Source organism: Manacus vitellinus, unplaced genomic scaffold (genome assembly GCF_001715985.3).
Source record: "Manacus vitellinus isolate BGI_N305 unplaced genomic scaffold, ASM171598v3 scaffold_54_pilon, whole genome shotgun sequence".
Taxonomy (NCBI): domain Eukaryota; kingdom Metazoa; phylum Chordata; class Aves; order Passeriformes; family Pipridae; genus Manacus; species Manacus vitellinus.
Genome location: NW_021940645.1, coordinates 1,888,666 through 1,903,051, shown reverse-complemented (window position 1 = coordinate 1,903,051; position 14,386 = coordinate 1,888,666). Strand labels below are relative to the sequence as shown.

Below are 14,386 nucleotides of genomic sequence, written 5' to 3'. Positions count from 1 at the left end.
AAAGTGAAACCTATCCTGCATTTCTGTCCTGCTTATGCTGAGGTATGCAATATTTGACTCTGTACAGGAGTAATGTTATGGAGGAAACATCATCTTAATTATTGTCAAGCAAGGGAAGCCTGAATTCCTTGAGAAAAGCTCTTAGACATAAAACTTATAAAACAGCCTCACTGAAACTTCTTCATTTCCCTGATGCATCTCGATAACCTTCAACTATGACTGTTTATTTCAGAGAAAGCAAGGAACTATTTCTTATTTTATAATATTAATTATTCTTTGTATTATTTTCTATTCTTGTGTTATTGTTTGTATTTTTAGTTTCCAGCTGGGAGCTCTCGTTCTGTATTCCTTCAAAGCAAGACATACACTAAAAAATAATATTTGCCATATAACTCTCAATTTTATGCACTTTGGCATTATTTATATTACGTAATTTAATGCAATGCATTTCAGAGACCTCAACCTTTGGAGACATTTTACTAGTAAGAGGCAGAAAGTCGTATCTGAAGTTATAGCTCAGGACATTTCAGATGACTTCTGGTCTTTGGTATGCTAAAAGAAGTCTGAGGCTTCTGGTCTGTAATCTCACAGTACTTCCCAATGCTGGGCAGGAGAACTCAAAGAGAGCAGCTGACTGAAGAGATTGGAAATACTGATACGAAAGAAGGGCGGGAAAATGCCTTGCAGCATGGGCTGCATAAATCCTTCTTCAAGGCAAAGATTTCCTGTTAGGTCAACACAAAGCAGACAAATGCAAGTGCATAAAACTGTTTTAGGCCTTAAATTTACTCAGCGGATACCCCCAGTGTCCCAAATGTCAGGCCGATACTCTTGATGCTGAGGGCAAGGTAAAACTGAATGTGAATAAAGATGTTGAATCATTACAAATTCAGTTATTTCAGTAAAACCAGAGCAGGCATGGGACAGCACAGAAGTGGGTCTTGCAATGCAAGAGGAAAAAATAAGGACAAGGGTACATCAGTGCCTAGCCACTATAGTGATGTGGTACAGACCATTGTCCCTGTTAAGGAAAAAAATATAAAAACTGCATGTAGGTCTCCCCTGATGGTGTTAAGAGAATGTATTATCAAAAGCTATGGTACAAATACAGGATTTCCATGCCACTTACATACATTATTTACATTCTTCAGTCATCAGTAACCTCTCTTCATTATAGCTATAAAATTAAATATAGTTTCTTACATAAAAAACCCCTAACCTTATAGCTGTATTTTCACTTCAATAAATCATCCCTTGTTTACAGGACTGTTGATCAAAGAGGAAACTGCTAAATCTTTTCAAGCAAGAAAGGGTCAGTGCAGGCTGTCAGTGAGGTGTGATCACTCTGTCTCTGCAGCACTGAAAACTGTGCTGTAATAACAAAGAATCAAAACATAATTAGCTTTGTTCCAAGGGACCGGACAAGCATTGCAAATTTGGGAATTTCTGCCCCTTTTACTCTTCTCAAACACTACCACCATGGTCATTAATAAATTCAGATAATTTACCTTTTATGGCAGTTTCAACAGAAAAACAACTATATTGGTTTTTACTATTAAAATGAAAGCACTTTTACCCCCTGCAGCACACACTGGATGACTGATTCCTCCTCCCCTGTGGCTTTTCTAGTTCTGGGCTACAGCAATGACTTTCCACTGCCACTAATATATTCTGTGACTGTATTCCTTGCAAGAGACTACCAATTCCCATGGCCCAATCCTCTAATTGCTATGGAATAAAAATGAAAAAAACAACAAACCGCAAACCAACTTTCTTAATAAGTTTACTGCTGTTGTAGCTATTTCATTTCTATGTCGTGTTTGAACTTTGCTATTTAAAATACAAAAGTCCTGTTTGATATGATGATTTGGAAGTGCCAAGTGTAAAACCTGAAAACTGGGTGTCACAGTTGTTTTCATGTGAGTAGATATCAAAACAAAGGCAGCATAATCTTGCTGCAAATTCAGCAATAATGCAGCACAAAAAAAAAAAAAGTTTGCATTACTTTATGTTTTCAGCAAGATAAAGAAATATATTATTCTATGAATAATTTAAAAATAAAATTTAGATAAAATCTTGTTCTCTTTAAGGAAATCTAACAGTCCAGCATTTGGACCACAAAAGAGGACAGACAATACAGATAATGGATCATTGATCTGTGGGGCTAACTGAAATAAAATAAAAAAAAAAATCACAAAAGCTGAAAAATCTATCCTAAATATTTGCTTTTCTCCAATCTGCTGGGAGATGAGCATTTTAAATTCATGGCAACATAATAAATCACTTTATAAGCTCATTCTGCCTATCTTTTCCCAAGTGGTAAATGGTTTACAGGGAAATTCCATTTTATTGAAATGCAATTGATATTAATACCACTTTCAAAAACAGTTTTTATTCCAGGTCTGCTCCTTCAAGCTTCAATTTTACTTACTGCAGCTAGAACTCTGAAAGAGTTCTTCTTTGGTTTTCATTTTCAGACTTTCTTGTAAGAGTAAGAAATGTTCAAGTAACGTCCAAAATTAGACTGAGGGAAGCTGGGGATGAATTGGAAAAGGAATCCAGATTTTCTCCCTACTTACAGGAGAAATAGACACAAATTAACTGAACATTTCAATTCAGGAGCATATCGAGCACACGCCTGGTCATCATGACCACATGCCATCAACTCATTGCTTTTTTCAAAATTTAAACCTGGAGCTGCAGGATTCTGATGACTGACTTTGGAATTAGCCACATGGTGGTAAGTTCACTGCTGTTAGAGCCTGGCCAGGGCCACTCAGCCCCTGTGACAGAGAGACCTGACAAACCAATCACTCAGCCAATGGACCTCGCACCGTATTCCACTGAGAGTGTTCACACACTGCTGGGATTTTCATAAGCAAAATGCAGGTAGCTCCATAAATCAGTGCACTAGTGCTTACATCATATGGTAGACTACTAAGCTTTGTCACACTACACTGGACTTGCAGTAGTACAGATTTGGGATGTGATCCTCTATTAATATGCCCTGTCATATGCATTGACTACACCAGCCGAGACCATGGCTAGGTGGCTAGAAACCAAAAGCATTCTGAACAGCTCTTTTTTCATGGAAGCATTTGTTGATCTAAACATGATCCTGCAAAAATTAAAACATTTAAGCTTTAGGTCATGGGGTACCAAAGAGTTTTTCAGTGATCAAAACTATGAAATGTGCCCATACTTACCTACATTTCCCATTTCAACTGCTGGGATTGTTCTACTGGGGTTCTTTTTAGAGTTATTTTGGATTGTTTTTGAAAAAATTCTAAACAAAAGAAAAAAAATATCAGGACATACATCTCCCATAATTCTCCTCCACAGGATTACGCTGAAGGGAGATAGGTTTTCTCTGTTCAGTTCAGAGAAAGTTCAATTTATTTAGCCAGCTGTTTGCCCAGTTTGCTTGAATGCCATGCTACATGTGCAAATTTTCACACCAGGCTACACCTGGAACTTCATAGGCCAGATAAAATTTTTAATTGTGTTACAGGTAAATGACTCAATTCAGAGCCTCTTCTAGGCGGATTACAGACTGTTTCCAAGGCTGGGAACAGATGTAAATTTAGGAATGAACTGCATTTTGCACTGATTCACAGCCCTTCCAATCCACTGAGTTCAATGGGACCAGAAGTAAAGCAATATTTGGCCTACCACTTCAGCTGTTTCAGTACAACTTTCTTAGGGATCCTTTACATAATGAGTTGTCAGACCTCAGAGAAAATGTTGTCCCATTCACTGTAAAATAGGAAGGTCCACAGAGGAAAACAGCTGTGTTAGAGAACCACACAAACGGCATTAAGGCTACCTAGTTTGACGTTTTCAACCCTTTTTGTTTTCCTCTGCAAACAATGACAGTTTCAATAAGATCTGAAGTAATACTCTTAACAAATAATACACTAGTCTGTCATATGGTTAATATTAACGTCTCTCTATTCAAACATGCTGAAAACTGAATAGAACAGTTAACATATAACAGTCACACATCCTTTGCTGAGTACAAGATCGCATCTCTAACACGAACCGAAGATATCCTCACCATTTCAGATCTTCATCTGTCATTCACTTAGACATTTCATTCTCTTAAATACATTGCTTGTCCCCTCTTTCTGGGTCTTTCAGGGGTGCTGCGTGAACACATTCACTCCATAAAGGCATTGCTTATGATATGGTTCTTTCTTCAACTGAAATCTTGTTGTGTGTTTCCATTATTTTGCCAGAGGTGAAACTGCAGAGTTTGGAAGAATTTGGGGGTGAGGAGGTCTTACGTCTGGATTGAAAAGATTTAATTCTGAAACATCAATTTGGGCAGGATTCTGCACATTTTAGCAGAGAGACCATCTGGATGAAATTAATGGTGAAAAATTTATTAATAGTGATCATACTTTACAAATTGTTGAACCAGAGCTTTATATAGTAACCAGCTTTTATATTACAGGTATGTTCACAGGGCTTATGGGCAGAAGCAAGCTCACTTTGCTCATGCCCTCAGATGGTGGGATGTAAACGCTGTTAACAGAAAAGTCATATGACTGTAGGGATGCAAAGCTGAGCCCCACCTAATACACCCTGTCTTTCAGAGGATTTATCTAGTGTGGGCGTGGGACCACACCCACCACAGTCAGCTCAATTCACACAGTGAGACTGTGCCCAGCCACAACATACAGCAGAAAAACATCAGGGTGAGACCAAACCTCATGGCGATCCACCTCACTGATACAACAAAAGCTCTGTGTCTTTGCAGAAGGGAGTCCAAACAAGACAGGCTCCATCCTGGGGCACAGAACAACAGTTTGCCCTCAAATATATTTCTACTGAAAACACACAGCAAAGATTACAGCCATAGAAAGTTCTGTAAACAAGACAATTTCATCAACTTTATCTTTAAAAGAAACCCCGAAATCAAAACCACAAAAGGAACCCAAAATAAGACTTGCTGAATGAAGACTGTTAATTTTTTTTTACTGCCTTAACAAAAAAAATGACATACACCTTCAGCATTTCTTTTCCAAATTTACTTGACAGAGGTTAAAATATTGCTTTATTCTGACTCAACATACAACAGCACAGCGTGATCGATTGTGCTATTTTGGGAAGTCTTGAGACTTGTGAACTAGAAAGTCTGGGGCACATTAATAAATTTAACCATTAATTTGCTGCAAAGGAATGTTTAAATACATTCTGTATATACTGTTTTTTTAAAATCAATCTTCTGACATTAACCAGGGAAGGCTTTCGCAATTATTTATTATAGTTGACTTTTCCCCCCAAGAATAAGCAGATATTTTAATACCAATAAAACCAGTAATATGTGTCACCAAACCCAACTCATTGCACTATTGGCATATTTTGTTACAATTTCTGGGGGAAAGAGGGACTAAAAAGAAAGATAATGGAAAAAGTGCTATAATGTGACTGGGATACAGCAGCCAGGTAATGACACTTCTTCTCTAAGACCTTGATCCCCTGCAGGGAGTGACTTGGTGGAAACCATCTGCTCTTATACAGCCCCATTAGACTCAGATCTGTGCATGCCTGCAGGTCTGTCCATACTGAATCATCTGCAGGGTTGAAACTTTAAAGTTCACAAGCCTAAGCCATAATTAATTAAAGTAACTGGAGAACTGAATGCAGGAACAAATTAGGCATAGTGAACACTTATCAGCTGGATTTTGATCATATTGGATCTCCCTGACTCTTCTCTGAACAACCCATAATAAAAGGTAAGTTAAAAAAAAATATACACAGACACCAAGAAGTGCTCCTTGAGAGCTTACAAATGCCTTCAAAGTGTAAAAGTTTAGAAATGTTTAGGGATGCTAACGAACAACAGAGTTTATGGTGCCACTCAAAAAAAACCCAAGTCAGAAACCAAAACCACACCTGTTGTAATACACACTTCTGCATTTTCCCTTGTTCTTCCTAACTCTCCACCAAGGCAGCTCTGGTAGGCAAAGCTCAGAAGATGGAGCAGCCACCGGCTTCTGACCACTGAATCTCTACAGAACCCAATCCCTCTCCACGCTTGGCAAAACCCAGAGCTCCTCAATGATTCCATTGACTTTCTTGGCTGACCGACACATCAAATTAAGGTCAAGAGTTAAGAATATGTTCAGTTTAGGGATGTCCTCATTCCACAGCAGGTACCAGAACTCAGAAGTAGGAATCTGTGTGCCTGTTTCTGTGGTATGAACCTGGAATCAAGAGGAGAGGGGGAGAGGGGATTGGACCTGTGCTGGGCTCACGGGACTTGGTCCCCAGGGTCTGAATCCCTGGCCAGTAGCTCGCTGCAGCACTGCTCTGAAACCACAAATGCATCTAAGAATGGTCTTGGACTTTACTGAAAAGAAGATGCATAGCCTAAGACTTTGGACAGTTGAACGGGACCATGGTAAAATCCTCTGTAACTGAAACTGTGTAATCCTGCCTAGAAAGCACCTGATGCACGCTTCATCCCTCCTGGAACTTTTCCCTTAAAAAAATATTTTGTTAAAAAACACTATGATATGAGGGCGATTGACTATTTGGTTTCTTCTAAGTAGATGCTCTTAAATTAATGCATATAAATAATTTGTATTTAACTTCCTCCCTTCCTGTTTAGCAAAGCATCGAGCGCACAGATCTCTCATTTCCCCTCCCACAACCCCCACACGAAGTCACTTGGTCAATACTGAGTCTCTTTGCGTTTCGTTTTTTAAGACAAACTGCGCCTCTCGCTCCGACTTGGCCAAGGGGCTCATGGGCAGAAAGGCCGTGTTTTCACTCGCGCTGCTCTCTGCGTCCGCGCTCGCCAGGTCATAGTCCTCCGACCGCCGCGCGTCCGTCAGAATCCGGATCTGCTCCTGCACAGTTTCTAGCAATACTTTCACTTCGTGTTGTTCTGCTATAAGACAATTACTGACAGGGGAACTCACATTGACAAGTTCAGCGGAATAGGAGTTTTTGCACCATTTGATGCCTGTTACTTCAGAAACGTTTTGCATTTGCATGCAGGCTTCGTCCAAGCCCACAGACGGGATGATGGGAACGGAGTTGGCCCTTGAAGATGAATAGCCGACCAAGTCCTTCTGATCCACGTTATTAAAATATGGGGTTGTCTCTCTTGAAGGCAGTTGCATATTTATTGAAGTATTCTGAGGAGTTTTTAAACCACTGGATGAATACCTGGAAAGAGTAAAAAGAGGTTTTTGTTTTACATCAAGTGGTCAGATGCAACTGGCAGCAGGGACACTGAGGTTTAGTGAACTGTGCTGAAAGGATACACATGATTTTTCCCTTCCACTAGGAGCACTTGGCAGTGGTGGGGCCCTGGGGAAAACAATAGGCTCTGGAGACAGCTTTTGATTCTCAGATCTGCCAGTGGCAAACCACTGCTTTTCCCTCAGTCTCATTTTGCCCACCAGTACATGAGAGTAATGAAAATTCCTTTTTAAAAGATTTCAGAAGTTATAATGTATTATTAATTTGCTTTGAAATTAAATTTGACATTCCATTCGTACATTTCTGAATCCAGAAATGGATTGATACTTTCTTCAATGTCAGAACTCTCAATGTCAAATGGTTATTTTAGGAAAACACTTAAAAAAGATGCAGATAAAAAGAACTTTAAACACACATGGCTGTATAGTCTTTGTTTACATAGAAATGATTGTACTCCCCTTCAAACAATCAGAGCATCTAAGTGCAGTGTACCTCTGAAAAATGTCTATTTTTTCAATAGCCTTTACCATAATGTTGGCCTGGTTTGTTTTATTAGATTTCATCTGGAAATAGAGCTAATATATATTAGGCTTGAGCAAATGTCTGTGTTCTCTTGATATTGTAATACTGTTTAAAAAAACCCCAATCCTTTATCTTCCACTAATACATCTCACAGTATGATTTTATTTATTGTGAGGCAACTTGGTGAAATTTATCAGCATTTCCATTTTGTTTCAAAGCCAAATTCATTATTCTGATAGGGAAATGTTTTGTTTACAAAAAATAGTTAAAAAAAAAAAGAAATGGAAAGTATACTAAATATAAAATAAAGGAAACAATGAAAAAAAAAAAAAAGATGTTTCCCATCTGAAAGTAGTATTACTAGAAATATGGTGCTCTAAGAGTTACTACATCTACTAGTCATGTTACTAAGGACCACAGACATTACCTCAGTACCAGAATATACTTTATTTATAATCAGCTTATCACTATTTAATAAGGCAAGCTAATAGTAAATCTAACATGTTTTATCCATGGATGAGGACAGCAACATTTAGACCTGGTGTGGAGGTAAGTGCTCTGACCTCAAGGGTATTATTCTGAAAATCCTGCTGGACCTCACTAGGGATATCCTTCTACTCATATGTACCTCGCTGCTTTTTGGTACGGGCAGAAAAAGAGCTAATGAAAAGAAACTGAATCCCGTGAAACAGCCATAGTGCAGCATTAGCACATAATGGAAATTAACTGGAAAGGCTTCCTTTGGCCCATCCTCCCTGCAAGGCGTCAGCCAGGAGACAGCAGGAGGTATCTTCAGGCTCGTTTCCAGCAGAGTGCCACTGACCTGTAATTAACTCGTCTGTGGTGGCACTGCGTTTGTACAAGTGCCTGACACATATTCATGTGTACACATGCACACATGAAGGTCTGTACAGAGGTCTCCAGGCATCCCCAAAAGAGCAGCACATGCATCTAGGAGCTCTGTGATAAGGAGGAGGTGTTGTGAACTTTGCTGCCATGTGATGGAAAGAGATAGTGCTTTGGGAAGTGGGACTCCAGGGAATAATCGAGCAAACAGCCTTTTTGGATATGTGCTAGAATTTCCTGTCCACGCTATACAGATGCAGCTATATATTTTATCTGAGCCAGCTTTGGTTAATTACATTTGCACTGTGCTTAGACACACCTGCAGCCATTCATGGAGGAGCTTTTTAGAACACTTCTCAAGACTCATGAATGAAATACTAATTGGGGATATTATTCCTGAGGGAGGACAATTAAAAAAAAAATAAATGAAAACAAAACAGTGCAGACCTTTGGGTTGTGCCCATTCTTGTTTCCTTTGCTTATATATAATTGTTCAAACGACTATAGCTGGAGAGATCGCATCAGTTGCATTAGTCCCTTTTTTGGTAATTCAGGCCCTAAATATATTCTGGGCTGCACCCTGAAAACAAAGGGAGTGAATGTTTTTAATGAATTTCACATGCAATGGATGTTTTATATGGATGATATATAAGCAAAAACAAGAAAAGATTGAATTAAAATGGATTTGGTGAGAAAACAGTAACATTTGCCAGTTCTATAACAGAGATTCAATTATTCCTTGTATTTTGAAAACTAACTGGCAGCAGCAGTAACATGTAACGCAATGCCTGGCATATTTCTATAATATTTTTTGAAATACAGCTAAACATACCAACTTTATGCCAGAATTACATGTTTCTGCCTTGTGCTCACAGGGCTTACAAAGAGGGACTGAGGTTGAATTAAAGTGCATACACTGTATGCAACAGGTGAGGTATTAAACCGGAAGGGGTATTACATCTAAACCACGTGAGACTCAGCTTTTGGTTAATTACAAACTGATCCATGCTTCTATGTGTGACACCAGACTGCTGCTGTTTTCAATAGACTGAGACTCAGAACTATAATTGCAGAACCTTAATTACATTTTCCTATCATTAACTTTCCCAGAACCATAGTTCCTCCAAAGAAATATATCTGTTTTTTTATCTGAAAAATTATTTTGTCTGAATAAATTAATTCATCTGCATGTGTTTCAAAGTGCAGTTCTCTCTCCACCCTCCTCCTAAAACCACGCAACAAAAGAAAAGCAAACATTTATAAATATTCAACAGTAATTAATTATGTTATAGTGTTTGAGTCTAAATTAAAGAATGAAACTGAAAGAAGCATAATAATTTTTTACTGCTGACCCTTCCTGCCAGGTCCCTGACTGCTGGAGATCAAACCACTGTCCACTTCACTGCATGTCAACTCACAACACCCTCAGGGACTGGAACCCGTCTGAGACATAACTGACACAGAGGTGACTTCTTTAAGCCACTCATTTCAAGCAGGTTTTTCTACTCTTTCAAGTAATACACTGAATAAATAACTGATATTACCTGTATTTGACTCAAACAATATTAGATCGTATTGCAAATATCACGATTTGGTGCTTTTTGAAGGCAGCAAAAGCTTTCCTCTCAACGTGGGATGTGAAGAGAAGCACTTTTGCAGGAGGAACAAAGACTATCAGCTAAATTATCCTCTTTTCTATCAAGTATAAACACACAAAATCTGACTAAACTTCAGCCAGAACTGCTGATGGACAAAGTTCAGAATGCTCAGAGAATTAGGGAGATAAACCACTTTGATTTGTGCATGCCTATAAGGAAAGATGGAGGTTTAAAGGAGAAGAAAGGAAGCAGTGTAACTTCTGCAAAGGACAAGGGAACTTTTTATTTGGGCTGGAAATCCAATGAGAATACCAACACTGTGAAACCAGCAGATATTTAGATGCTAAACATCCTTAGTGCACAAAATAGGCATGAAGTGCTGAGCAGACTGAGGTCAGAAGATCACAGGCTCGTCCCAATATCAAACTTTGGCAGAACTGAAAATTTAAAATACAGACCAGTACAAGACGATACTTGTAGTATCACACACTGGTTTCCTAGAGAAAAGAAAATACAACTACCCACAGCTTTGCTGTTTTGTATCTCACTTCTCTCTAGGAGAAGACTACAGCACTCCCTAGAGCCCATGTTATAAGACATGTCTGCTGGAGAGGGAAGGCTGTCAGCCTGTTCCTTTCAGGAAGGGTTGCAATTTCAGTAACAATTTTCACAAGGAATTATATGCACATTATCATACAAATGAACAATAATACATTTACTGCAAGAGGTAATAAAAACAATTTTTTTCTCAGAAGAAGCAAATAGTAACAATGACAGAAGCCTGAGTCAAACTTATTTAAAAGAAGGCACCAGATACACAAACCTTTTGCTGCTTTGCTTTCCCCCTCCCCAGGTAAGCCCTGCTCTTGGTCTGTCTTTCCTAATTACTGTGGCTAGCTTTGTTAGGTAGATTCATCCACAAAACAGTGAGCCAAGGGCAGCACTGGAGGATGGGTGCCTACACATGTGATGACAACCACATACACACACGTAACAATGTTGTGGCTGTCATTGCCAGGAGATCAGAGTGGTTAGTGATAATAGCTCCTTTCATCCTTAAGGAAAATATAACACATGGGTAACCTCAGTTCTGCACTTCATAAAGCCAGTTATGACACAAAACCCTGCAGCTCCCTTCTCATAGTGTAACTCTTCACTGTGACTTACAGGTGTGCACATGAAACCGGTGGGTTTTTCATTCTATTCCAGATATCACTCCTACTTTTATATATATGATATGCTTGTAATGATCCTGCAAAGTCTTTGGAAATCTATAGAGATATGTAAATATTACACAAAATACCTCAGCAATTGCAAAAGACTTCAAAGGCAACTGCAGGTGCTCAGGAGCACTTCTGAAATTCAGACTTTATGTACAGTTGGAGTTCACAGTCAATGTTCTAACAAACTGAATTAAAAAAGGAAAAAAAATAGTGGAATTGTTTTTCAAAGACAAACCTATGTGAAGTGATTGGTCTTCAGTCTATAGAAAACAAACTTCACAATGTACATTGATTTATTAAAAAAAGTTGAACTTCTTAATTCTCTTATTTGCCCAGTGCTGATTGATGGAAGAAAAAAATGCTATCCATAAATTACTAGAACATCATAGCACTGCTAGAAAAAACAGTTATAAGGAGTAATGTTGCCAATCACTTACAGTTTGTTCTGATCCCTCTCTCTACAGCCTTTGAAATGCTTAAAAAAAAGCAGCCAGCCAAATAAAAACATATTACCTTCAAAGAGCCAGTATGCAGAAAACATTCTTTTGCTTTCAGCAGCATAAAACCTGGGTCCACAGTATACTACAACAAAGCTGGAACATGGCAAAGCATATTAACCTCCCAACAGCAGCCACTCCCAAAGAGGCTCAGCTCAGTTATACTGTTACTTACCCGTGACAAGGTATTGTGTCCTGGTCTGTGATCCTTGACTCTTCTAGCTGTTGATATGCTGGTCCTGTAATTCCATTGAACCTACCCCGAGGCAAGGGAGGAGTCCTCCGAAAGGCATTTCGATGGAGCATCCCACTTTTCTGTCCTGGGCTGCAGCATGAAGAGAGACTTCTAGGAAAAACACCGAGAATACAGTAAAACTTATCACAACAACAGCATAAAATTCTGCAAAGTAAAGGTTCAGGATTAATAACACATGGATTACTGTTCTCATAAACTTTGTTGTGGTGGTCTATGATGGCAGTAGAAATTCTCTATGGAAATATAATACTATAATCCACCATTAGCTGCTGTTTATGCTGTATTTAATACATCACCTCTCTTCTCAGAATGAAAATAATTACCCAGTATATTAAATGTTTTCTTGCACTTGATGAAGGATGCTTCTTTTTTCCATGCTGCATATCATAATCCCACTACACAGAGTTACTTACTCCTCAGACAGTACAAACAAACAGCACAGCTCCATCATACCCACAGCTGAATTCAAAAATCAGATCTGAAACTGAGCCCATTACAGCCTACAATGTGCTGCTTCCTGATACAATAACACTAAATTGAGAAAAAAAGTGTAAGTGAACAATATAAGTGAAGTTTATGAACTGCAGCTTGAAGAAGCCATCTAAGACAAGTTTCCTCCACTTTGAACAAGATTTCTATATTGTTTTATTCTTGTTTCATATACAGATTGCTTTCCTGTTTGTATACATGGATCAATGCTGTGTTGTTACTTTATGTGATTTAATATAAACTTGAATTTCATAAAAACAAGTAGTAGTTTCATACTTATTTGAGAAAACTGCTTTTGTAAACATTTTTCTAGTGTTTTGGAAGGAGAATGGAATTTTTTTCATCTCATGCAGGAATTAAAAGGTATCAAGAATCCACAGTTTTGGTATGCAAACCATAAATTTAGCTTTTACTAAATCAAAAATATGGGAACACAGAATTAAGACAAGGTATAACCTATTCTTAATGTTAACAGGTCACAGTACTGCATGGTGTGACTGGCTATTCATTTTCCAGCTACTCCTACTTCTCTTGGCATCTTCTGGGTCTCAGAAATGCATGTGTTACCTAATATTCTGTTACATCTTTAATGATAACTTAAGATAGGGTTTGTAGATGCCTTTTACGAGTCATTATTTTTGGCTATGTGAATAATTCAAACTTTTGATAAAATTCAGCAATGCAAAAGACTTTTGATAAGTTTGCTTCTTTTTTTCCTATTATAGTATGACTTAAAAATAATTTGCATTTTTTAACTAGTGGGATCTTGGACAAATTAAAACCAACCTTTTCCGTCCAAAGTTAAAATAAGAAATAAATTCAATGGTCTCTTATCCTACTGCTCAAGCTAGCAGTGTTCCATCACCACCTTGGCTCTGTTTTCTTCTACACCTTTATTTTTCTATTGCTTTTTAACTGAAAAGATCAATAACCCATAGCAATAGCATTCCCTCCAGGGTTTTTGATGCTTCCTTAAATATATTTTTCCTTCGCTACTAAGGAGGCTGTGAAAAAACTTCTTTGAAAAAATGAAATACTGGCCTTTCAGTTCTGAAGGCTGAGTTCAAGTTGTGAGTTACAGTTCATATTCTGTAAAGTAACACCACCACAACACAAAATAATTGACCAATTCTGCTCAGGAGAGTCTCAGATTATTATAGCAGAGGATCTCAAAAGATGCAGCTGAATGAATAATTTGTGATGGATAAGGAAAGTCAGGGTTGTTTACTTACTGAAGCATATTCATCAATGTTCTACAAAAGTAAAAAAATTGATTATCAGACTTTAGACTGATTACAAATATTTGAAACTAGAAATTTTAAATTTTTAATTGTGGTTGATTTGATGCCCTTGTGCATCCTCCTTGCTAGAGGAGAGCACACAGTCTCCTATCTAATAATATGCACATGCAAATTCACAAAAGCTCCTCATTTGTAATGGACGTAATTTCAACACATACAGGTGTACCTGAGGTAAAAGCTATAAACTGCAGCAAAGATGTAGATAAATCTGGACTTCAGTTTGCACTGAAAGTCTCACTGCTCCATGGAGCACTAGATGCCAGGGGCTGTTAAAGGTGTGTGTGCTGGTCAGACTGAAGGGATCTGGCACGTGCCAACACTGTCCTGCAACCACAGTGCTTCCAGCAGTGACAGTGCTGAAGCAACCAATTTGTTACCAGTGGGAGGTTCTCATGCTTTCAACATTTCTGACAGAAAAAAAGGGGGGAAAAATGAA

The 14,386-nt window shown here is 38.3% G+C and overlaps 1 protein-coding gene across 1 annotated transcript in view; it reads right to left on the bottom strand.

Moving 5' to 3' along the window:
* Positions 1-4,459: 4,459 nt before the first annotated feature.
* The window catches only part of NRG3 (neuregulin 3), a 28,395-nt gene continuing 18,468 nt past the window's right edge, over positions 4,460-14,386 (bottom strand). The window contains exons 5-6 of the mRNA XM_025896040.2: positions 12,080-12,250; positions 4,460-7,182 (exon numbers count right to left, since the gene is read on the bottom strand). Coding sequence (XP_025751825.1) covers positions 6,675-7,182; positions 12,080-12,250 — 679 coding nt within the window. The 3' untranslated portion in view covers positions 4,460-6,674. The remainder of the gene's footprint in view (positions 7,183-12,079; positions 12,251-14,386) is intronic.